Raw genomic sequence first — 23,181 nt, 5'->3', positions numbered from 1 at the left:
CCACGTTGACTGGCCTCTCCATCTGAAGTTTTGCATTCTGTTTCCTGGCTATCTCGTCTCTGCAGTATGTGAAATCACAAGTGTTAGAAGTACAGGTTCGCGGCCCTCTGAATACTTTAGTGTTGTAATTGAATGTGTGTAAGCTACAAGTGAAAGTTCCTGCGTTTTCTCATTTCCTTTCAGTAAGTGTAACTGGTTCACCTCTGTTCCCCTGTGTAGAACGTGCATTCCAGTGATATACATTGTACTTACGGTTGTAGAAGATAATAAATCCCTTTTAGGGCACAGCCCTTACATGGCCAAAAAAAAGTAGAGTTAGTACTTAATTTCATACCAATACTTTTTAAACCTCTCCCAGGAATCCTACAGTGCCGCGCACACATCGAAGAGGGCTTATGCTGGCCCCTGACATCCGAGAGTTTGAGTCCGGGGCCTGGGGTGGCCACCTAGACGGTGGCTCTTCGCGCAGTGGGCATTCCCACTGCCGGCTGCTGGTGGACACTGCACCGCACACTTCGCCAAGCCCTTGGGCCCTAACTGCAAGCGCTTGCCGCTACCTCCAGGGGGCGCCGGGGAGCCGGGCAGCATGAATGTGGTAAAGTGTCGTGAAAGCAGCCGCCCTTCGCGGCAAGCGGCCACCTGTATAAGCGGGCTGTGCTGGTGTGGCAATAGAATGGAGGCACTGGCGGCCGCGCTTCCTGGGCACCGCGGGGGTTCTATAAAGAGGCGGCTGACCGGTGTCCCAGGCTGCTGAGCTTTCGACGCGTGGACGTCGCGGCGGCCGCAGGGCCATGCTGGCCTGGCGCGTGGCTCGCGGCGCGTGGGGGGCCGTTCGCGTGGCCTCCTGGACCCCGGGGGTGCGGCTGGGCAAGGGCAGCTCCCGCAGGGCCCTGCTGCCGCCTGCTGCCTGCTGCCTGGGCTGCGTGGCTGAGCGCTGGCGACTGCGCCCCGCCGCGCTCGCGGTGCGACTGCCCGGCCCGCGGAACCACTGCTCGGGTGCGGGAAAGGCGGCCCCCGGGCCTGTGACCGGAGGAGGCGCTGCCGCGGAAGCCCCGGGCGCCCGGTGGGTCCCTTCGAGCGCCACCAGCCTGGTATGTAGGAGGGTCCGCGCAGGCCTTGGCCTGGACGCAGAGACCGGGTCAGGGCGGCCGGTTTCGGAACTTTGCCACGGTGTTCCGAGAAATTACGGCAGACAGGGCATTCGGCCGCGATGAATTTCAGGGCACCAGCCGGGTCCGCTCTGTGGCCCAGTTAGAACCTTAACTCTTACCCCCTTCTGTTCGCATCCGTTGCTGGAAAGTGTGTCTGCACATTGCATTGGCAAAAATAACCTTCGCTTGTCTAATTAAAAATCCACTTTTAATTTTATGAAGGGAAACCCCTGTGTGGAGGTAAGTCCTGGGGAATCATCTGGGCTCTTGTGAAGAGTCGGTTCACTGCCCCTTGGCCTTTGGTAACCTTACACATTAGCATGGAGAATAATTGTAGTTTAGGTGGTCATTAAAAGATCTTTTAACTTTGAATTACAGAAAAATCTATTTTTGAGGTAACGTAGGGAAGTGCACATACCTGCTAAAGTAACTTCCCAGGCAGAAGACACCAGAGCATGTGTGGGACAGCTTTTGATGTCATGTTAGCAAGGCTCATGCAATTATTACATCTTCAATTGTTAGGTCTTCAGTGGGCCACTGTATTGCTTTCATCAGTTACACAGCATGGGCTGAGGTGGCCACATCCCAGCCGGGGTCTCAACTCCAGGAATAGCTTTAAAGCCTGTGGGAGCGTCAACACTGGATGCTTTGAAGTTGCCCTCATCCTGGCAGAAGTCCTTCCCACAACGGCAGTAGTTGGTCGAGTATGCCACAGGTTATCTGGTTGGGTAATCAGACATTAAGCTTTCCTAATGTTAACTTTGAAACTTACATATTTAATAAGTAGATATTAATGAACTTTTAAAAACCAGTATTTTATGTGGCAGGCAAACTCATTTCACTGGCCGGATAACAATCAGTTCTAGTGATTTTGCTTCATTTTTTACCACAGTGTGGTCAACAGACTTCACTATAGTGAACAGACCATTTTTCCTCTGGACTCTGAAACACTCTAATCTTTGAACCTGGGACTACATGAGCATGTTTTCATGTAATAATATAATGTGGTCCCACTTTGACCACAAGATTCCAGAGTAGAGGTTGTATTGCTTCTAGTTTTGTGATTGTTCCTGTGATAGAAACCAGAAGTTCTCTGAGGCAAGTATCTCCGCCAAACCCCACTGTTGGTAGTCACATCCGTATCTTGGGTCTGATACGATGCCCCAGCTGCAGTAAGCCGGACAACCCACTCTTCTTGCTAGGGTGTCTCTCTCCTGTCCTTGTTCACCAGTTACCTGTCCTTGCACACCAGTTACCAGGGTATGTGTCTCCTGTCCTTACACACCAGTTAGCAGCTACCTGAACAGCTTCTTTGTTTTACAACTCCAGAAAAAGGGCCCCAGGGCCCTTCTCTGCCTTTTGTGTTTCTAGTAACATAAAATTAACCTAAACCCCTCCCACCTTTGCACAGCTTGCTTGTCTGTGGAGAAGCTGCGTCACCTTCATTGATCAAATCCTCTGTTCAGTCAACTGAAGGTCTGACTCTGGTCTTTTTACCTGAACTTTATTCTTTCTCCATCCTTATAACTCTTACACCCTGGAGAATAGAAGCTGTATAGCTTTCAATGACAAGTGTTCTGCCACCTGGCCCCAACAACCACCCCATTATCCCTCTTAGCTGATGGGCTTTCTCTTAGGTATTTATAAACACAAATTTGATATTTTTAGAGAATGTCTTTTTAAAATTTTTATTTATTTTTATTTTGTGTATATGAGTGTTATGTCTGCGTATGTGTTGGGCATCGGATCCCCTGGAACTGGAGTTACAGATGGTTGTTAACCGTCCAGTGGGTGCTGAGATTTGAAACCAGGTCTTCTGCAAGGACAGCTAGTGCTCTTAACCGCTGAGCAAGACATCTTGAAAAATGAACACTGCTACTTTTTTCTTTTTGTACATTTACTTATTTGTGTGTGTGTACTGAGCACATATGAAGGTCAGGAAAACTTGGCCAAACCTGGTTCTTTCCTTCTACCATGTGGATCCTGGGATCAAACTCCAGTTGTCAGGCTTGGCAAGTATCCTTACCCACTGAGCCATCTCACTAGCCTGCCACTTTTTTCTAAATCTAGGTTAAGGTTCAGGCAACTTGGTTACTGATTTAAAAAGATGTTAAAGTGCTTTTTTGAAGACAAAAGTCCAGTGGGGTGGAATTGTCTGTTGACCCAGTGGAGAAAAGAGTTCAGACTTTAGGAAAAGACGTTTTCTTGCCATTTCTGTACCTTGTTGTCCAGGGTATTTTAGCTCTGCTATGCTGAGGATTTTTAAAGTTGAAATACTCTTTTTTTTTAATATTTATTATTTGATTTTATGTGTATGAGTATGTTGCCTGCATGTATGTGAGGGCACCCGTGTTGCACAATGCCGTGGAGGTCAGAAGAGGGCTTCGGATTCCCCTGGAACTGGAGTTAAGGACGATTTGTAGCCGCCATGTGGGCGCTGGGAACTGAACCCGGGTCCTCTGCGAGAGCAGTCAGTGCTCTTAACCGCTGAGCCATCTATTAGATTCTGTTTGGCAAAGAAGGGTTGTCCTTCTGTCAAATAGCCCTTTTGTTAGTGCCAGTTTCTAGCAGCTGGGCTGCAAATGAAGTTTGAAGGAACCAGAGCTCCCACGTGGGAACTGTGAAAGCAAAGCCTTCAGTTTTTACTTGGGAGAGGAGGAGGAAGTGTCTCACCATCCATGGCTGTTTTGAACAGATTCACAAAGTTTTCATTTCCATATATCTTGATCTCTGTTCCTATCTCCATTTTCTTACAGCAGTTTTTGTTGTGGTGATGAGGTTATGAAATTGGGTTTCTCCTGTGTTCATACATTCACACACTGTGTTTGGATTTAGCATCCTTTTGATGCCGGTATATAGATGAATGAGAGAAGTTGTTTGCAATAAATGTTTCAAACCAGCATGCCTGGAATTGATAACTTAGTTTTATTTCTGACAAATTCTAGTCTGTCTGCTTTCAAGATCTTTCAGAAGTTTTACCTTAAAAGTAAAGTTCTAAATTATAATGAAGTCATATTAAAGACTCAGCTTAGATGATAGATAATGCATATTCATCTCTTATTATAATGAAAACTTTGTATATGTTTATAAATAAGCACTTATGAATTTTTAGTATTTTATTCAAATTGTGCTGTCTTTGCCTTTCAGTATGAAAATCCATGGACAATCCCAAATATGTTATCAATGACAAGAATTGGCCTAGCCCCAGTTTTGGGCTATTTGATTCTTGAAGAAGATTTTAATGTTGCACTAGGAGTTTTTGCATTAGCTGGGTTAACAGATTTGGTAAGTTATAAATTTATTCACTTCTTTCTCCTTTTCAAATTCCAGGGTATCTACAACTCCCCTGAATAGCACAGCCATAGCTTTTCTTTGGAAGGATATTCTTAACACAAGTATGATTTAATTAGTACTTTGAATAAGGACTTGTCTTTAGCTTCCATGTGAGACTTTGTATATCATCTAAGGGAGAGAGTAAAGGCTGTAGAGAGCCACAGGAGAGAGTAATCTTTATTGTTTTAAACTTCTTCGTAAAAGAAACACCCTTATTATATTCATTCAAATATATATATAATATAATAACATTATATTAGAAGTTTTTGAGAGCCGAGTACTTGCTTTAGAGGTAGAAATAGAAGTTCTGAAATGACTTTATGCCTACTATGAAAGAGTACTCTGATATGCAGCAAAACTGGAGAAGGAAGTAGTGAATTGTCCATTATGACCCCAGGGAACAAGGACATGACCTGGGAGCTTGTGGAGGCCAACAAGAGGCTGTAGTCACCCTGGTGCTGCTACAAACCCTGTGGCTGCCCTGCAGAGAAAGCCGTAGTGTGAGCTGGGAATTAGACACCTTTCTTCTTCTACTTCCTCAGCAGGTGGACTAGGAAAGAAGAGCTCTTTGATATCACTGTGTCAGTTTGGGGTGGGAAGAGTCATTTCAAATTAGAATTGGGGGAGGGCTAGAGAGATGGGTCAGCAATTAAGAGCACTGGCTGCTCTTGCAGAGGACCATAGTTTGGTTCCCAGCACCCACATGGAGGCTAACAGTTGCCTATAACTCCAGTTGCAGGGGATCCGATGCCATCTTCTGACCTTTGTGGGCATTGTACATCACAGATGCACTTACATACATGCAGGCAATATCCTCATACACATAAAATAAAAATAAATAAAATATTTTTAAAAATAAATTAGAATTGGGAAATTTTATAACAGAAGATTGTATTACTTTTGTGAACTGGCCATTGCTATCATGTATGACATTATTTGTATTTATCATTCACCTGTTTATAAAGGATTTGAAGTGGTTCATAAAATTCGATGCTTCAAGCCGGGTGTGGTGGCGCATGCCTTTAATCCCAGCACTCGGGAGGCAGAGGCAGGTGGCTCTCTGAGTTCAAGGCCGACCTGGTCTGCATGGTGAGTTCCAGGTCAGCTGGAGCTACAGGGAGACCCTGTCTCAAAAAATAAATTAATAAAATTCCATGCCTACAAAGACAGGAGAAGTGGAGTAAGAAAGGAACAGTTTCATGTGGATATTGAAATAGTATCTTCTCATGCAGGCCAGGCCTGAGAGCCACGTGAGCACCTGGATAGGCAATAATTTCATGCATCTTCAGACCAATTTGGGTTTTTTTGTTTTTTTTTTTTTTAAGATTTTGCTCAATATTTAATGGGAGTAGAAAACTGATTTTCCATAAATAAAAGTTGTATAGGACATTTTTAATGTTTGTTACTCCTTTTGAAGTTCATAGAAACAATTCTACCAGCCTAGTATCAGTAGCATCAGTGAGAAATAGTAGAATTAACTGAAGATTTTGAGGGGTAGACAAGGGCAAGCATTTGCATTCTTAAATGACATTTCCAAATATACATCAGATAATAGACTTTCAGATGACCTGTTGCCTCTTTTCCCAGAATGTAGTTCCCATCTGTCACCATCTGTTCCCTTCCCACAATCTCTTTTACCTCTCTCTTCTTTTTTAAATATTTCATTATTTTTGTTCTATGTGTATGAATGCATTGTCTGCATGTATGTATGTACACCCATGTTGTCCAATGCCCACGGAGGTCAGAAGGCATCAGATTCCCTGGAACTGGAGTTATAGGCAGTTATTAACCGCCAGGTGGGTGCTGGGAACTGAACCTGTGTCCTCTGCAAGAGCAGCCAGTGCTCTTAACCCCTGAGCCACCTCTAGCCCTCCATTTCTCTTTTGTGTCTATCTTTTTTTCTGAAGCCTGCAGGGCTCTCTCTATTACTGTGGCCTGAAGGGCTCTATTACTGTGGCCTGCAATTCTATCTGAGACCATTATACTGATAATGAGATATTTTATGTAACAGATTTTTTTCTAGGTATTGAATTCCCCTTTTATGTTTGTTTGCTAATTTGTGAGTTTTGGGGGTAGGGGTCAACTTCTGTATAAGATGGCTTTTTTCACTTAATGAGGGAGATACCTGATTAACATGCATGAGAGATGTGTTTGGAAACCTGAATTAACTGGTACTTTTTGTGCATTTATTCCATGGAGATTTTGGTGCCTTCAGTTTGACTGTTGATCAGATAGCTGTACTCATCGGTTATAAGCCGGGGGAATGGCAGGGTACAACTGGCACTGTGTATGGGCAGTGAGATATAGGAAGGCAGGGCTGGGAGCAGAGTAGCTAATGAAGGCATAGTGTAGACTGAGGTACTATTTCACCTCATGGAGTCATGGATGGGCTTAGATAATGTGTTGAAGATAGCACTGATTGTTGTTGTGTTGGGGAGGTGGGTATGAGTGAGAGGGAGTAAAATTAGAACACTAAGGTACTTTTTTTCCTCTCTTCAAAACCAGGTGTATGGAGGTAACATTTGGGGGGATGGGCAACACTTGGAACAGGACAGGGTTTAGGAGAAAATACCAAGAGTTCTGATACCTGTTGTTTGGAGTTGAGTCTATAGTACTTTCACACAAGTACAGATTGGGAACCAGCACCTAAAGGTGGTCATGCCTGGTGAAATATCTAAATGAGAAGCTGAGCCTGGTGGTGCACACCTTTAATCCCAGCACTCAGGAGGCAGAGACACGGGGATCTCAGTGAGTTCAAGGCCTGGTCTACATAGTGAGTTCGAGGCCATCTGGGGCTACAGGGAGACCCTGTCTCAAAAAGACCAAAAAAGAAAAAGAACTGTCTAGGTGAGGTAAAATCAGAGAGGCAAGATGTTAGGGATGAGCAACAAATAAAGGAACATAGGAAGCTGATCAGAGACACCACAGAGGAGTGTTCACGAAAAAGGAGGGAATTGGACAATGAAGTGTCCCAAGAGGGTAAGTGACAAAAGGACTGCCATTCTGTGAAGGTCACACAGTGTGAAAATGAAGAGTTCATTGGTGATCTGTGAGAGAACTCCTTCTAGAGGTATGGCATGATTGAGGTAGACTGGTGAGCAAATGTGGGGTGCTGAGACTGCTGACCTTTCTTTTAAGACACTGGCTTTTAGGGGAATAGAGAAAGAGGACCAAGGAAGGGTTGTTTTTAAAAATAGATGTGCTGGGGAGTATTTTACGTTAGCTGGTTACTAAAAGACCAGGTAGAAAGAGGAGAGACTGACAGAGATGGTGAAGGAGAAAGGGAAATCACAAAAGGTGAGGGCTTGAGGTTAGAGGAGGGAAGGCAGAAAGAAGATGGATGTAGCTGGGTGATGGATCTGGTGCCACCTGAGGAAGAAGTGTCAGCAGTCTTTCTGTTGTTTTCTTTAAGGGATGAATAGATGTCATGGCTAGAATGAGAAGGTTTAGGAGGAATGAAATAGGTCAGAGGTGAAAGCATACAGCATGAAAAGAGAGGGTAAAGACTGTAGGCAGGTGTAAGATTGCCAGCATTGAGTGCACACAGATTTGTGGTCATGAATTTGACATGAGATCAGTCAGCCTTTTAAAGCAGTGTTCAGTCACTTTCATGTTGGCCTGAAGCACATCATTAGTGGTATTATAGCAAGAATGAAGTACAGTGAGGGAGTTGCAAATGTTTGCAAAGGAATAGTATGAGTTAGAAGAATGATGACAGGAGGGCATTGATGGCAGAAAGTGGGATGGTAGCTTCCTCAAGAACAGAAACTACTAAAAACAGGGTCTTCCAAGGCCTCGACTCCCCATTCCAGACATTTTGTTAGCATTACTTCTAATCTACCTAAGAAGAAAATAGCCAGGCATGGTGGTACAGGCCTGTAACCCCACCATCAGAGGCAGGATGATTACTACAAGTTCTAGGCCAGTGAGGTCTATATAGTGAGTTCTAGACTACAGAGTAAGAATGTCTCAAAAAAGATGGGGTTGGGGGAGGAGGAAGAAAAGAAAATAGTCTGCTCTAATTGTGATAGTAATAGCTGCATTTTTGAGGGTTTACTAAGTGTTGAAAACTGAACAAGTATTAATCACATTAGTGCTGAAGGCGGCCAACCCTCAAGGTATGTAATGTTATCTCTGTTTTACACATGAAGAAACTCAGGTCACATAACTTGCCCAAAGTTAAACAGGTGGTAAGTGGCAGAGGGAACTCAAACCAGTTTTTTTCTGTTGTTCTGGATGGTGTGTGTGTGTGTGTGTGTGTGTGTGTGTGTGTGTGTGTGTGTGTGTGTGTGTGTGTGTGTGTGTATGTGTGTGTTTAGGTGTAGGGAATCAAACCCAGTGCGTCACATAAGCTAGATAAGCACTCTTTCCCTGAATTACACCTTGGCCCTCTAAACAAAATAAAATTGAAAATTGAAAAGTAATCTTTTAAAAGGTCAAATAATATGGAAAAGTAGTTAAGGGTATGAAAATTTAGTGTCTTATGGTAGAAAGTAATGCTTACAGGCTGTTTGGCTTAGTGAAAATAAATACATGGCTCAGAGGATGAGGCTCTTGGTCTGGACTTTGTCACTCATGCTTTTTATGAGTTTTACATGGGTTCTTTTTTAAAAAATATAATTTTATGTGTATGAGTGTATTGCTTGCATGTGTGTAAGTACACCCATGTAGTGCAGTTCCACAGAAGTCAGAAGAGGGTGTCAGGTCCCCTGGAGCTGGAGTTACAGATGGTTGTTAGCTGCCATGTGGGTGCTGGGAACCAGACCTGCATCACCTGCAAGAACAGCCAGTGTTTTTAACCACTGAGCCATTTCTCCAGCCCCCTTGTATGGATACTTTACATCTCTAAATTTATGTTTGGGTTCATCCCACATGTGCATGCTCTGAAAATAGTAAATAAGTAGGATGACTTAAAGAAAAATTAAAAGTACTATAAAAATGTAAGATTATGTTCAGACCAATTGCTGTTTTTAAAGTTAAACGTATCCTGATAAAAGAATAAGAATGTTTGGGGATAGGAAAGGAGATTTTACTGACATTTTCTGAAAGTATAGTTGTTTTTCTGGTACTCATAAACTTCAAATTATCTACTCTGTTATGACATTTATTTAAAAAACACTTCTATTTTCAGTTGGATGGATTTATTGCTCGAAACTGGGCCAATCAAAAGTCAGCTTTGGGAAGTGCTCTTGATCCACTTGCTGATAAAATACTTATCAGTATCTTATATGTTAGCTTGACCTATGCAGATCTTATTCCAGGTAAGAACACTGTCATGTGTACTTGTAAGTAACGAGAAGGGTAATGTCAGGCAGCTTAGGATTTCTCTTGACATAATTTTTGTTTCAAAAATATAATTTTCAACTTAAACTTTCTCCAACTTAAAATTGTTGAACTATTTTGCTTTTCACACTGTTTATTGTAGAATTTGTGTCCTTGTTACACTATTAGAACAGTTTCTTTATAAGATTGTTTAAAATTAAAATTGAGAGAATATTCCATAATGTTAGTTGATAATACTTTAGGATCTTTTGATTCTACGTTACATATTTTTAGTGCCTAGATAATTGAAAGTAATTTAAAATTTTCCTAAGTCTATGATTGTCTTTATTAAGTCCAGTTAACATAATCTGGCTGGAAATTCTGACTATATCTGTGAAGGAATTTCACATTATTTAGGCACTATTGTATAGTTTTCAAATCATATGTATATAGTACATTATTATACTCTAAAACTTGATGGTCTCTTGCTTTGTGTTTTGCATGTGCCTTTCTGGTTCTTCATTTTGTACTTTTAGGCTGTAGTTCTCAATCGGTTTTTCTTTCTCAATCCAGATTAATTTTCCCCCCAAAAGTTAGGGATCTGAGGAGACAAGCTGCCATAGTCCTTCAGCATCTGTCTGTTGTCGTCATTTGGTAGGGAGAGGATATTGTCACCTCATGCTGTGTAGTCTTCGTCCAGCTTCACATTCTTTTTTGTTCTAGTTTTCTAGGTTCTCAGGACAGATTAAAAAATAATGTTTTTATTTATGCATTGCTTCAAAGTTAGAATTCAGGCGTGTCTGTGCTTGGGGGGTGAAGAGGTACTCTTAGTGCAAATAAATAAACTTTAGGAAAAAAACCTAGAGAGCATTCTGTCCCGTTGATCCTTGTAGTCTCCTTGTGTGCCTCTCCTCTGTAGCGTACCTCTCACTTTTCCTGGTTACATCGTAGTATTGTTCATGCAGGTTGGCCTGCTCATTTTCTCCTTGAACACACAAATTGTTTTTGCTGTTAGGAATGTCCTGTGAGCTCTACTTAAGTAATTGATGTCAGTAGTTTTCCAAACTGGGACTTCCCTTTCCCGTTATCTTTCTTTTCACTAAGCACTCCTTTTGGTGACTGTGCCTTCCAGTCAATGGTAGCAAAGCTTTTGAAGGTTTACACATCTAAAGTGTCTTGATTCCTCCCTCCATTCAGTTGAACTGTGCATAATTTAGATGGTTATTCTCACCTAGAATTCTGAGGACTGCAGTTGGCTTCCATATTCCATTTTGTGCTGGAGAACTCTGAAGCCATTCTCATGTCTTTCATGTGATTGTTTTGCATTGAAAATCTTGAAGGATTTTTTTCTTTTTTCCCTGCTCAATTTTTTTTATTCCCTACCCTCCAAATTCATTTTCTAGCTGCTCTGGATACCCAGTTATCCTAATAATTTTAAAAATTAAGAATAGGTATTTTCTAGATTCATTACACTGTCCATAAATACCTGGACCCCATTTCTGGGTTGCCTGAGTCTTGATATCTGGTGGAGCCAGTCCTTCTATCTTGGATATTCTTAGCCCTTTCTATAGTATGTCAGTTTTTGACTCAGCTTTTCCCAGAATCAGGAGATCTCCAGGGGAAAAAAAAAAAATCTGTTGGAATTTTGATTGGGATTGTATGGAATTTATAGACTTCTTTGGAAGAACTGTCATTTTTTACAGTAGTCTAGATCACAAATGTCATGTTTGTACTGTTTATAGGTCCTGTCTAGTCTAGATCACAAATGTCATGTTTGTACTGTTTATAGGTCCTCTCTGATGTCTTTCAGACATTTTCTCCAGGATGGTAATAAACTTTTGATAGATTTATTCCTAAGTATTTGATAGTTTGTGTTGCTGCTATCAGTCGTAGCCTTTAAATTTTCATTGTGTGATAACTGCTGTTATTGATATGATGAAAATCAGTTCTGTCTCTAATGTTGACTTAGGTCTAGCAAAACTTGCTCTTGTTCTAATTATATAAATTCTGTGGATTTTAAACTGTTTATTTTAGGTGAATTGCATTATTGATTTTCTAGTATTAAAACAACCTGTAGTTCCTGGTATAAATCATGCTTGGTCATAGTTGTTCTGAAGGTAAGTGTTGGATTTGGATTGATAATGTTTTATTGAAGTTTTTATATTGAGATTGACCCGGAATACTCTTTCTCTTGTTGTTGGTTTGGTCTTCTATGGTTTTTGTTCCCATGTATTGTGTCACACCCCTCACCACCCCCATTCCAGGGCTGGGGAGTGAACCCTGGGGCCTTGCACTTCTAGGCATGTTCTGCCTCCTGCCTCTGAGCTAGATCCCCTCAGGTAGCTCATACATGTGTCCTTAGACTTGCTTCTCACTTCTTCCCCTCCCTTTGTCCCCTCCTGGTCTCTAGCTGGCTCCCTTCTCTTCCTGGTTAATCCTCTCCTGCTTTCCTATCATGTGTCTTCCATTATCCTATTTCCCACCTTAAGATGTTTTTCCTTCCCTCTCAAGAATCATCTTTCTGGATATGCAGGTGTCTCTGTGGTGCATTGAGTCCTTCTGGTCTATGCCCAAGAGTGGTATAGCGGGCTTATTATAGTTCTGTTTTCAGTCTTCTTGAGGAATCTCCTTTCCATAGTGACTGTGCAAGTTTACGTTCCCATCAGCAGTGAATAAGACCTCCTCTTTCCCCATATCCTCATCAGCATTTCTTGTTTATTTTCTTGATAATAGCCATTTTTGCTGGGTCCTTGTTTTTAATGTCAATTTTATAAGTATCCTCATAAAACAGGCTAGTCTCTTTTTTCCCTTCTATTCTTTGGCAGTGGTTATATGAGATAAGAGGGATTTTTTTTTTTTTTTCCATTTTGAATGTTTGAAAGAATTTGAGGACTCTTTAGAGGAGAGATTTGAAAAGATGATTAGTTTTTCTTTAATTGTTACAGTGTACTTCAGGTTTAATAATTCATCTTTTGTGCATTTTGTAAGTTGTGATTTTTTTCTAGGAATTTACCCATCTATATTATAAAAAAGCTATTTATTTGTGGTTACAGTTTTTTGGTGCCCCTAAGATATAGAGTATATAGTATTGGCCTCAGTTTCATCTTGATTTTTCTTCCTTTTTCTTCTTGATCAGTTTTCCCACAGCCTTGACAATTTTGTGAATCTTTTCAATTCCCACAGCCTTGACAATTTTGTGAATCTTTTCAAATAACCAACTCTGGGTTTTGACCAGACTCTCATAGATTGTTTACTTTTTTGTTAAATCTTTGCTCTCTCTCTTCGCTCCCTCTCATTCTCTTTTGCTTTCTAAACTCTCCTGTCTTTGGGTTTTTCTTGTTCTTCTTCTGGTGGATTAGCTTTGTCTAATAGAAATAAAACAGGAGCCACATATGTAACTAAACATCCTATATTAAAAACTAAATGAAATATAAAAATTTTAATGAGGAATTTTATTTAACCCACTATGTTCAAAGTGTCATTCTGAGCTAGGTGTGGTGGTACATACCTTTAATTCCAGCACTTGGGAAGCAGGGGCAGGCAGATCTCTGTGAGATCAAGGGTGGCCTGGTCTGCATAGTGAGTTCCAGGACAGCTGGGGTTACAGGGAAACCCTGATTTAAAAAAAAAAAAAAAACCAATGCAATTAGAGCATATAGTCAATAAAAGTTCCATATTACACCTTCAAAGTGAAGTGTTTATTTTGCATTTACTGTACCTTTCAATTCTGATGACCCACCTCTCATATGCTTGATAGTACATGAGCTGTTGTATTGACAACACAGCTGTCAGTGTCTCAAGTTTGTGTGTGGGTTTTTCTGCTTATATCATTTTCACTTACATATTTTTATATGTTTATGTTAGTGTGTGTTATTGTTTGGTACAGAATATATTCCCATTTTCATGATGAGTCTTTGGCCTGTCTGGTTAATAACTATTTCTTGAATTGGGAATGTGGCTCAGTGGCAGAGTACTTGCCTAGCACACACAGGATCCTGTGCTCAATTCCCAGTCTCACCAAAAATAACAGGAGCAAAAAGTATCTTTTTAATTTGTTGTCACTTTGTGATGATTTTTTTTTTTTTTTTTTTTTTTTGGTCTTTTTGAGACAGGGTCTCCCTGTAGCCCCAGCTGTCCTGGAACTCACTATGTACACCAGGCTGGCCTTGAACTCACAGAGATCCACCTGCCTCTGCCTCCTGAGTGCTGGGATTAAAGGCGTGCGCCACCACGCCCGGCACTTTGTGATGATTTTGAGGGTCTCTTTTGTTAATGATTTCAGGCTTAGTAACCATGTGTTCAAAGTGTATGCTTTTTATGATTTTGGTCTTTCAACCTGAGTACAATCAGAGTCTATAAGTGCATGCTTAATATAAATGCATTTTTAAATCTCCACGTTGACTTTTCCCTCATTTTGGTCTGTTTGTCAGTTACTGAGAGATTAGGTTAAAGATTCCTCCCCTGTGTTTTGTTTTACATAACTTTTCTTGCAATTCCAGTTATTTGCTTTGTTTTAAATTTTTATTTATTAACTTACTTGTATTTTTTATGTATATGGAAGTTTTACCTGCAAGTATGTAAGCACACCTATGCATGCAGTGCTCACAGAGGCCAGAAGAGGGCATTGGATCCCCTGGAACTGGAGTTATGGATAATTGTTAACCACATGTGGGTGCTGGGAACTGAACCCTGGTCCTCTGAAGAGCAGTCAGAGCACTTAACTGCCAAGCCACCTCTCCAACTCTGCCTTGTTGTTTTTTTTTTTTTTAAATCACGCTATTAAGTATATAAGTTAGAATTGTTTCTTTTTGACAAGTGAAATATTTTACTTTGAAATGATCTAGCAGACAGCAGTATGTTGTAAACTCACTCCAGAGATGCAGTAGGTCCTGGTGCTGGGTTGAACCCTGAAACACTGTTCAAGCATAGTCTGCACCCATATATCATTCCTGCTTAGGTGCAGACTTTCATGTTCCTTCATGATTACTGGCTTTGATTTGTGTGGCTTGGCTGCATTGTAAAAATGTGATGGTTGTTAGTTTACCAGCTAATGATTGCTGTAGAAAAATTTGCTTAATAGTTTAAAGTGCTTTAAAAACCATGGCTCACTGTTTTCTAGCCTGACTAATATAGTTGTGTGCTCTGCTAGCACCAAATGCTGTTACTTGAGCACATGAGCATTTTATCTTTGGAGTAGTGCTGCTATGGAACACTAGGCCAAGGCAGAGATTTAGTTTTGAATCTGTAATTAATTGGTGAGATTTTTGTTCTAGTTATAGAACTAATAGAATGTCCAAACTGGAGCAAATAGTAAATACAGCTTCAGATAATTCATGAGTTGTTTGAAAGTAGTATGGGAGGGATGTGTGTGATCTTTTTATTTGAGTAGTTTAAACAATTTGAGCCGAGTAGGTTTTTTTTCTTTAAAAAAACATACAGGGTTGTGGTTAAAACTTCCTATGATAGAGAAGGCTCTAAAGTGAAGTCAGTTCTCTGCCCTCTCATCGTCATTAACAAATGAATATATGGGTGCCTTGCTTACCCATCTCAAATAGCCTCCTGTTGCTGTGGCTCTGGGACCATGCTAGAAAATCTGAGGAATTGATTTGAGTATAGCTAATGATAAACAGGTCTGGATTTGATCCTAAACTTTAGGGATTAGTGATGCTCAGCTTAAAAAGTACAGTTATTCTGCCCTCTTCTGGTCTCTCCAAGTACCTGCACACACACACATACATACATACATACATACATACATACATAAATAAATATCTTTAGAAAAGTGTTTTGATTACATTTCATATTATTCGTAAATTAATGTGAAAATGTAATACTACAGTGACTATATAACAATACACTTTAAATTAGTATATTAAGTTTTTATGACTAGAACACAGTTAAGTCAGTTTTTTCCTTGTTCCTTTTAGTTTGATAAATGGCATAAAATTTAATAAATTCTGCAACCACAAAAAAAAAGTACAGTTATTCTAAAATCCAAGAAACTCTGAAATCTGAAAAACAACTTGTCCCAAGCACACTAGATAAGGGAGACTTCCTATCCTTATCAAACCTGTGATAAGAAAACTACTAAGTTGGATTCATCGAAGCCTGGGCAGGAAGAAGAATAATAGTTGCTTGGGTAGGAACTAGCTAGACAGTAATAAAAATAATTTTGTTTTCCTACAGGTTGTTATATATAAAACTCATTCTTTAGACAATAGGCTAAAATTCAGCTGTAAATAATCAAAACTCCTGAGCTTATAGAAAATTTTAACTTATCTGACATCTTTATGACCTTATCATTACTTTTCATTTAATACTAATGAGCATGGTCATCTTTTCCCTAAATTCACAAAACTGAGGAGATTGGAGGACTGGGAGGCAGACTGGGTGCAGCTCACACTGAAACTTGCAAATTTATAGCTTAATAGATGCATGAAAGAAACAAAAACAAAGAGGCAAGCAGATCAGCAAACTGGACGGCAGGTATGGTTCTAAAGCCATGGCCTGCATTCATTCTCATGAAAAGCAACGTGAAGACCAGTGGAACCCCGAACCATCAATAAGTATTTATTATAGAATCTTCACTTCCAGAAACACCAAGTAGTGAGTCTGAGTGAGGCTTTACTGTAGTCATAATGTTTGTTAGTCATTTTCACAATCTTCATTATAATTATTTTATATTTTATTTTCAGTTCCACTTACTTATATGATAATTTCAAGAGATGTAATGTTAATTGCTGCGGTTTTTTATGTCAGATACCGAACTCTTCCAACACCGGTAAGTTTCAGAAAATAGTCTTCTAGCATTACTTATAAATAAATGTTCTCTCTATTGTATACTCTCTTATTTTATGAGGGCAACTTATGGCAATTATTTCTTTATTTACTTGGAATTTTTAAAAAAATTTACCCTTCAGTTTGAACACATGAATAGTCAATTTTAAAAGTTGGATTTCTAGGCTGGGCATGGTGGTGGTCTATGCCTTTAATCCCAGCACTTGGGAGGCAGAGGCAGGTAGATCTCTGTGAAATCAAGGCCAACCAGATTTATAGAGAGTTACAGGCCAGCTATAGCTATAGGGGGACCCTGTCTCAAAGACCAAAAAAAAAAAAAAACCTCTGTGAGTTCCAGGCCAGCCAAACTACATTTCTTTGTTAAGTCTGGCTCTTCAGTTGATGGCATATGAAACCCAGCCCAGCTAAGCAGACCCTCAAGCAACACATGTTAAAGGTATTTTATGTAGCTCCAATCCTTGCATTGTCTCGTAGCCTCCACTATGGGTGATCTATAATCAGTTTTTAAAATCAGTCATGAACCTGGAGAAATGGTAAAACCAGTCTATAAATATGTGACCACATAAGTGTAGCATAGTAACTTCTGGTTCTCAACTGGGTAAAATACAACTGTATTTGTTTTTAACTTGCGAAAGAAAATAATAGAAAGTTTTCTAAGTTTATTTAGTGAAGAACATATATGTGATGAAGCAAATTTTGTGAGAGCTGTTGTTTAGAATTTTATAAACTTGAAAATAAATCTAAATTTTAAAGAATCTATTTTCCATAGCCTCCTAGTATTATTTATAAAGTATGTGAAAATCTTTCATTAACGTAATAAGGAAGATGTATATAAATTAGGGCCAGGCATATTTGGTAATCACTTAGTAACTATTGCTTGTAACTTGAATAATAAATTAAAACTTTTTTTTGTCTTCTTCCAGCGAACGCTCTCTAAGTATTTCAATCCTTGTTATGCTACTGCTAGGTTAAAACCGACACTCATCAGCAAGGTAAGAGTTATGCAACTGCCTCTTAAGAAGTTACTCCTGGGGCTGAAGAGATGGCTTAGCGGTTAAGAGCACTGACTGCTCTTGCAGAGGACCCAGGTTCTATTTCCAGCACCATTCGTAACTCCAGTTCTGGGAGAATCTAACACCTTCTTCTGATCTCCACAGGCATTGCACGACATGTGTGCACTTAACACACATGCAGGCTATACACTCATACACATAAAATAAAAATAATAAATAAAAAAAATTTAAAAAGGAAGTTACTCCTGCCAGGCATGGTGGTGCATTCCCTTTAATCTCAGCACTTGGGATGCCAGAGGCAGGTGTATCTCTGTGAGTTTGATGCCAGCCTGGTCTACATAGCAAGTTCCAAGCCAGCTGGGGCTAAAAGAGACCCTGTCTCAAAAAGACCAAAAAAAAAAAAGAGAGAGAGAGAGAGAGGTTACTCCTTTGTGAATTTTTATAATGGGTGAATAAGCCTCAGTAGAGAGCAACTGAGAATAAATGTGACTTAAAAAAATTCAGTTACATTTATTTGTTTGTTTACTTATTTAAGCGTGTGTCAGAGAGGTCAGAGGACAACTTGTAGGAGTCACTTCCTTCCGCCTGTGGGTCCTGGGAATTGAACTCAGCTTGTCTGACTTGGCAACAAGTGCTTTTACCTGTTGAACCATCTCACCAACCAAGAAATAAGACAAATTTAAATACATTGATTAACATTGACTAAAGGGATAGAGAGGGGCCAGGCAGACAACTTCAACTCAGTTCTTTTGTTTTTCTGAGTTTTTTGTCTGTTGTTGATGGTCTGAGAATTTACACTTTGAATGAGATAAGAGGGCCAGGGCAGGTTGAGAACTGAAGTGTAACTGCTTCATGGTTGGGATGCAGCAAGGGTGTGAAGAGTCTCAGGGTTTTCTTCCCTCCCTCCTCCTTCCCCTCCTTCCTTGCTTTTTCTTTTTCATCCATTCATCCATCCATTGCATGTGTCTGTGTGTAATGTGTATGCGTGTAGTGTGTGTTCACATGTGTGTGGGTGAATGGGTGATGTGCATGTACATGTGTCTGTTTGTATGTGGAGGCTGATGTCCAGAGTCTTCCTCAGTTTCTTTGTACATTGTTCATTGAAGCAAGGTCTCCCAGTTGAATCTGGAGCTCACTAGCTAGCCGGCTTCCCCATTGCTCTGGCATCACCTTCTCCATCTGCTGAGCCATCTCCTTTAGCCCTGGCCCATTCATTTTTAAGGCTGGTAAATGAAAAAGGAATAGAAGATAGTTTTATTCACTAATAAACATCTCCTCTAGTTGTCCATTCTGTTTGCCTCAGGATAATAATTGTACATCAGTCTTTGCACAGAAAAGAGATCTTATTAAAGCCCACCTTGATGTAAGTCATCTTTTCATCCTGCCCCTTGTGACAGAGATGTAACAGGTTACAGAGACTTTGGGACTGAGGAGCCATTGCTTTTGTATAGACTTCCTGGACTAGAGTGTTACTAACCTTAGGGGGAGGTTTTAGCTTCATGTGACTTGTATTTGTGTCAGAGACAGCAGATTGAATGTAGCACTCTGTAGAAAGTAGTTTGAGGTGTTAGGATACATACAGTAAATAAACCCTTGTTTTTAGAGGAAGGTTTTCAGACAGATTTTATCATTTGTATTAAGAATAAAGTGTGATCACTACCATTTGCCTGTGGAATGGACAATAGGACCAGGGTGCTTCTCTGTACCACCTCACTTAACACATCATATTAAATTTTTTTTACACAGGCTTCTGATGGTAAGGAGGGTGTCTTTAGACTATTGATAGTTCTGTTTTATGTTTTGTAGGGAGTCATTTTTTCCCCTAGAAAATTTTATGGTGATGAATACATTTCACTTTTCTGACCTCACAGGGTTTGACAAGTAGCAAGTAAAGTGGCATTGGGAATCTGCTGTAGGTGCTACTTTTGCTTGCTGTGATAAACACCATGACCAAGGTCACAATTTATTTGGCTCACGGTTCCAGAGGGACAAGAGTTCATCATGTAGGGAGGCATGGCAAGAGTAGGAAGCAGAGTATTCACATCTTCAAGCTCGTATAGAAAGCAGAGAGACAGAAACTGCAAGTGGGCTGGGGCTACGAACTCTCAGTTCCCACCTCAGTGGTATGCCTCCTCCTAACCCTCCCCAACATACCACCTGGGGACAGAGTGTTCACATACTTGGAGCCTCCTCCTAACCCTCCCCAACATACCACCTGGGGACAGAGTGTTCACATACTTGGAGCCTGTGAGGCATATTCTCATTCAAACCCCCACGTCTGCATTATGGGTTTGGCTCTCTTGTCTGCTATGACTGTCTCACAGGGCTGTTTTAATAGGCAGCTGGAAAAAAAGAGTTTTACATCATTGAATTGCTGGAAATTCAAGGTAGTAGTACTTTCTGACAGCTGTCATTACCCTCACTGTAAAGTGTAGCTGTGTAGACAGAGGGGTCAGCCAGTGTGCTGACCTGTTACATCTTCTCATGTGGGAATGCCAGTGTCGGCATGGATATTGCTGACCAACATCCAGCATGCTGAGGGTGTGTCATGATGATCTGTACCTTTCTCTCACAAGCTTGCAGCAGGATCCAGTCAGTTCTGATCATTCGTCACTCTTATTTTTAAGGTAAATACAGCGGTCCAGCTCATCTTGGTGGCAGCTTCTTTGGCAGCTCCAGTTTTCAATTATGCTGACAGCATTTATCTTCAGATACTGTGGTAAGCTAAATTTAGAATTACTCTGAGGATGTTAATACAATGGCTTATTGTGACTTCATTCTTCGTGTTTAATGAACATGGAGTAGCTAAAGCTTTGACCATATGAGCATTCCCATTCTTTTTGGACAGGGTCTCCCTGTAGCCCAAGCTGTCCTGGAACTCACTATGTAGACCAGGCTGCCCTTGAACTCACAGAGATCCGCCTGCCTCTGCCTCTCAAGTGCTGGTATTAAAGGCGTGCGCCACCACGCCCAGCTCCATTCTTTTTTTAAAATCAGAATTTCATATATGTAATGTGTTTTGATCAAATCCCCCCATTCTCCCCTCCAATTCCTCCTCTGTTCTCCCACTACTTTTCCCTCCCAACTTCATGTGCTCTTTTCTTTTATAACCTACTGAGTCTACTTCTTGCTGCTTATATGTATATGTGTTTGGGTGTAGGACCCTCTACTGGATCATAGATAGCCTCTCAGGGTCATCCCCATCACTGAAAAAAACTGACTCACCCCCCTCTAACAGCCATCAGTGGCTCCTCAGCTAGGGGTGGAGCTTCATGAGCCCCTCTCCTGTCTGTGTTAGGGGTTAATGTGTGCAGTGGCCCTATCATGTCCTGTAAATACTGTTTTGCTGCAAATGTTCACTACCTCTGGCTCTTTCTGCCTTCTCCTCTCTGATGATCCCTGAACCTTGCTGCTGGAAGGGGTGTGATAGGTGTCCCTTTACAACTGGCATGCCACAGTTTGATAAACAATCTTATCCAGTTGTGAATCCTCTGAACTACAATAGTGTCCCTTTTGACAAGGTACAATAGGGCACAACTGTTATGGTCATCACCAACCACTTTCTGATTGGCCTTAAAGCCCATTCCACAAGATGGAACTCATGCCTGGTACAGACCAAACACCCATGGGTAGCTAGCTCATAGGCCTTAGGGGAGAACCTAATACTATTACTCTGCTAAATGGACATAATAACCTGTCCTCTACGTTCCTGTCTTTTCATCAATAAATACATTAATGCATCTCTCAGCCCTCACCACAGAGATTTCTTTTTGCAGTAGATGGAGATTAAAGCAGAGACCCACAGCTGGTCAATGTGCACTACCATTCTTAACCTTGCTGTCAAGCATAGAGCATAAAAGTTAGCAGCTACAAGTTAAGAGGAATGAGAAGTAGTGCTAGTATGTTAGGGTTTCAGAGAAGGAAAAAGTACTTCCTGGTAGGAAGACAAGGGATAGCTGCCAGAAGGAAGTGGCATTTGAACCATGAGCTACAGGTGAATGTGGGCCCTCAGCAGACAGGGTAGAACAGTGCTGGGGGAGGGGATCCAGCCTAGTGGAGCTGCAGTGGGAGGACACATGGAGAAAGCACTTGGAATCGTACTTTAATATGCTAATTAATCATTTGCAAATGTCTTGAAATGTGTCAAATTCAAACTTTTAGCATTCAAAACAGGCTGCTACATTGATTTTGAATTGCATTTTGGTATACTTTTAATTTTAACTATAATTAAGATTTGTTTTTACAGTCTTGGCAAAAGTGATTGGTTAATCAAAGTAAGTTAAAATAAATACATTTTTAAGATGACTCATAGTCTAAACTTTGTTTTCTGGTATAAAATGAAGGCTTTTTCTTTGGGTTTTGCTTTATCAGTGGGAGTTCTCTCTCTTGAATAAACTACATCCATATTGTTTTGCTTCGAGGTAATAAAAAATTTTAGATGTGCCAAGTAGGCTGAGTGTAGGAACTGTCCAGATTTCAGCCATATTTCTGTAGTCTTTTCAGAGTCACCTCCAGTTTTATCTGTAGGAGTAAGTGAGGGGTTTTTTGGTCTTTTTGAGACAGGGTCTCCTGTAGCCCCAGCTGCCTAGAACTCACTATGTAGACCAGGTTGGTCTTGATCTCACAGAGATCTGCCTGCCTCTGCCTTTTGAGTGCTGGAATTAAAGGCGTGTGCCACCATGCTTGGCAAGGAGTAAATTTTTGTGAGCAAAATGAGAACTAGTATAGTATCTGCTGAAGATGACAGTTGTTAGGGCCATTACTCCTTAGGGTTTCTTAATTAGGTGGATTTTATTTAGTATTAATAATTCAAATGTAGTCATAGAGCAAAACTGTCTATATAGATTTTTGTGGTTAAGCAACTATCACATAGCCCTTCCTTAGTCAGTCTCTCACAGGTGTAGTTTATGATTCCTGCTGTTAGTGTTTTTAGTCCTGTTTGTCTCCTTCTAAGGTGTTTTACAGCGTTAACCACAGCTGCATCAGCATACAGTTACTATCATTATGGTCGGAAAACTGTTCAGGTGATAAACGGCAAGTGAGCCAACCCACCTCTTGTCAACAAGGAAGCAACACACACCATCGCCAGCAGCGTCAGCAGAAAGCGACAGGAGTTTTCTCTGTTTGGTGTCGGCTTGCAAAAGGACTTGTCAGACAGACCATGTCTTCAAAACTGAAGTGATGTACGTTGGAAAAATAAGCTTGATCATGGGCCTATGCAGATTCCCAATGTATTTTAAATACAAATAAAACTATAACGTAGAATTTTTTAATTGTAGGTTTCTTGATTAATTTATGAGATGAATTATTCAAGTTACTGTCTTTTCATGTTTTTAAAAAGCAGTTCATAATGTGGAAACAAGGGAAAGCAGTAGGGAGTTTCCTGGAATTTAATATGTAACTTCCACAGTGTGACTATACATTTTTATGTTTGATTTTTAAATCTATTTGCACACTAATAGTTCATGAGGTTAATATGTGATCATTTAAAATCACATTGACTATGGATGGAGTAAAGTTGTAAAGAGATTAAAATGCAGTAAGCCTTGAGACTAAAAAAAGAAGATCAAAATAGAAGGTATTGAAGTTCATCAGTAGTCTTCCAACCTCTCAGGTATGTATCA

The 23,181-nt window shown here is 40.5% G+C and overlaps 1 protein-coding gene across 3 annotated transcripts; it reads left to right on the top strand.

Moving 5' to 3' along the window:
• The first annotated feature begins 646 nt into the window (after window positions 1-646).
• Crls1 (cardiolipin synthase 1) lies at window positions 647-23,181 on the top strand. Of its 3 annotated transcripts, none has more exons than XM_008822835.3 (7): window positions 647-1,091; window positions 4,299-4,436; window positions 9,616-9,745; window positions 16,442-16,527; window positions 17,468-17,536; window positions 20,185-20,276; window positions 22,512-23,181. In XM_008822835.3, exons 1-7 carry the CDS (start codon window positions 792-794, stop codon window positions 22,597-22,599), a joined length of 903 nt encoding a protein of 300 aa, XP_008821057.1. In that variant the 5' UTR covers window positions 647-791; the 3' UTR covers window positions 22,600-23,181. The 3 variants fall into 3 exon arrangements, with proteins under 3 accessions (XP_008821057.1, XP_029414373.1, XP_029414372.1); XM_029558513.1 differs by having other exon boundaries at window positions 925-1,063; XM_029558512.1 differs by lacking the exon at window positions 647-1,091 and adding an exon at window positions 1,843-1,866.

This window comes from Nannospalax galili, unplaced genomic scaffold (assembly GCF_000622305.1).
Source record: "Nannospalax galili isolate Female #2095 unplaced genomic scaffold, S.galili_v1.0 scaffold1029, whole genome shotgun sequence".
Classification (NCBI taxonomy): domain Eukaryota; kingdom Metazoa; phylum Chordata; class Mammalia; order Rodentia; family Spalacidae; genus Nannospalax; species Nannospalax galili.
The sequence above is the reverse complement of the archived record's forward strand: the minus strand, read 5'-3'. Positions and strand labels throughout refer to the sequence as shown.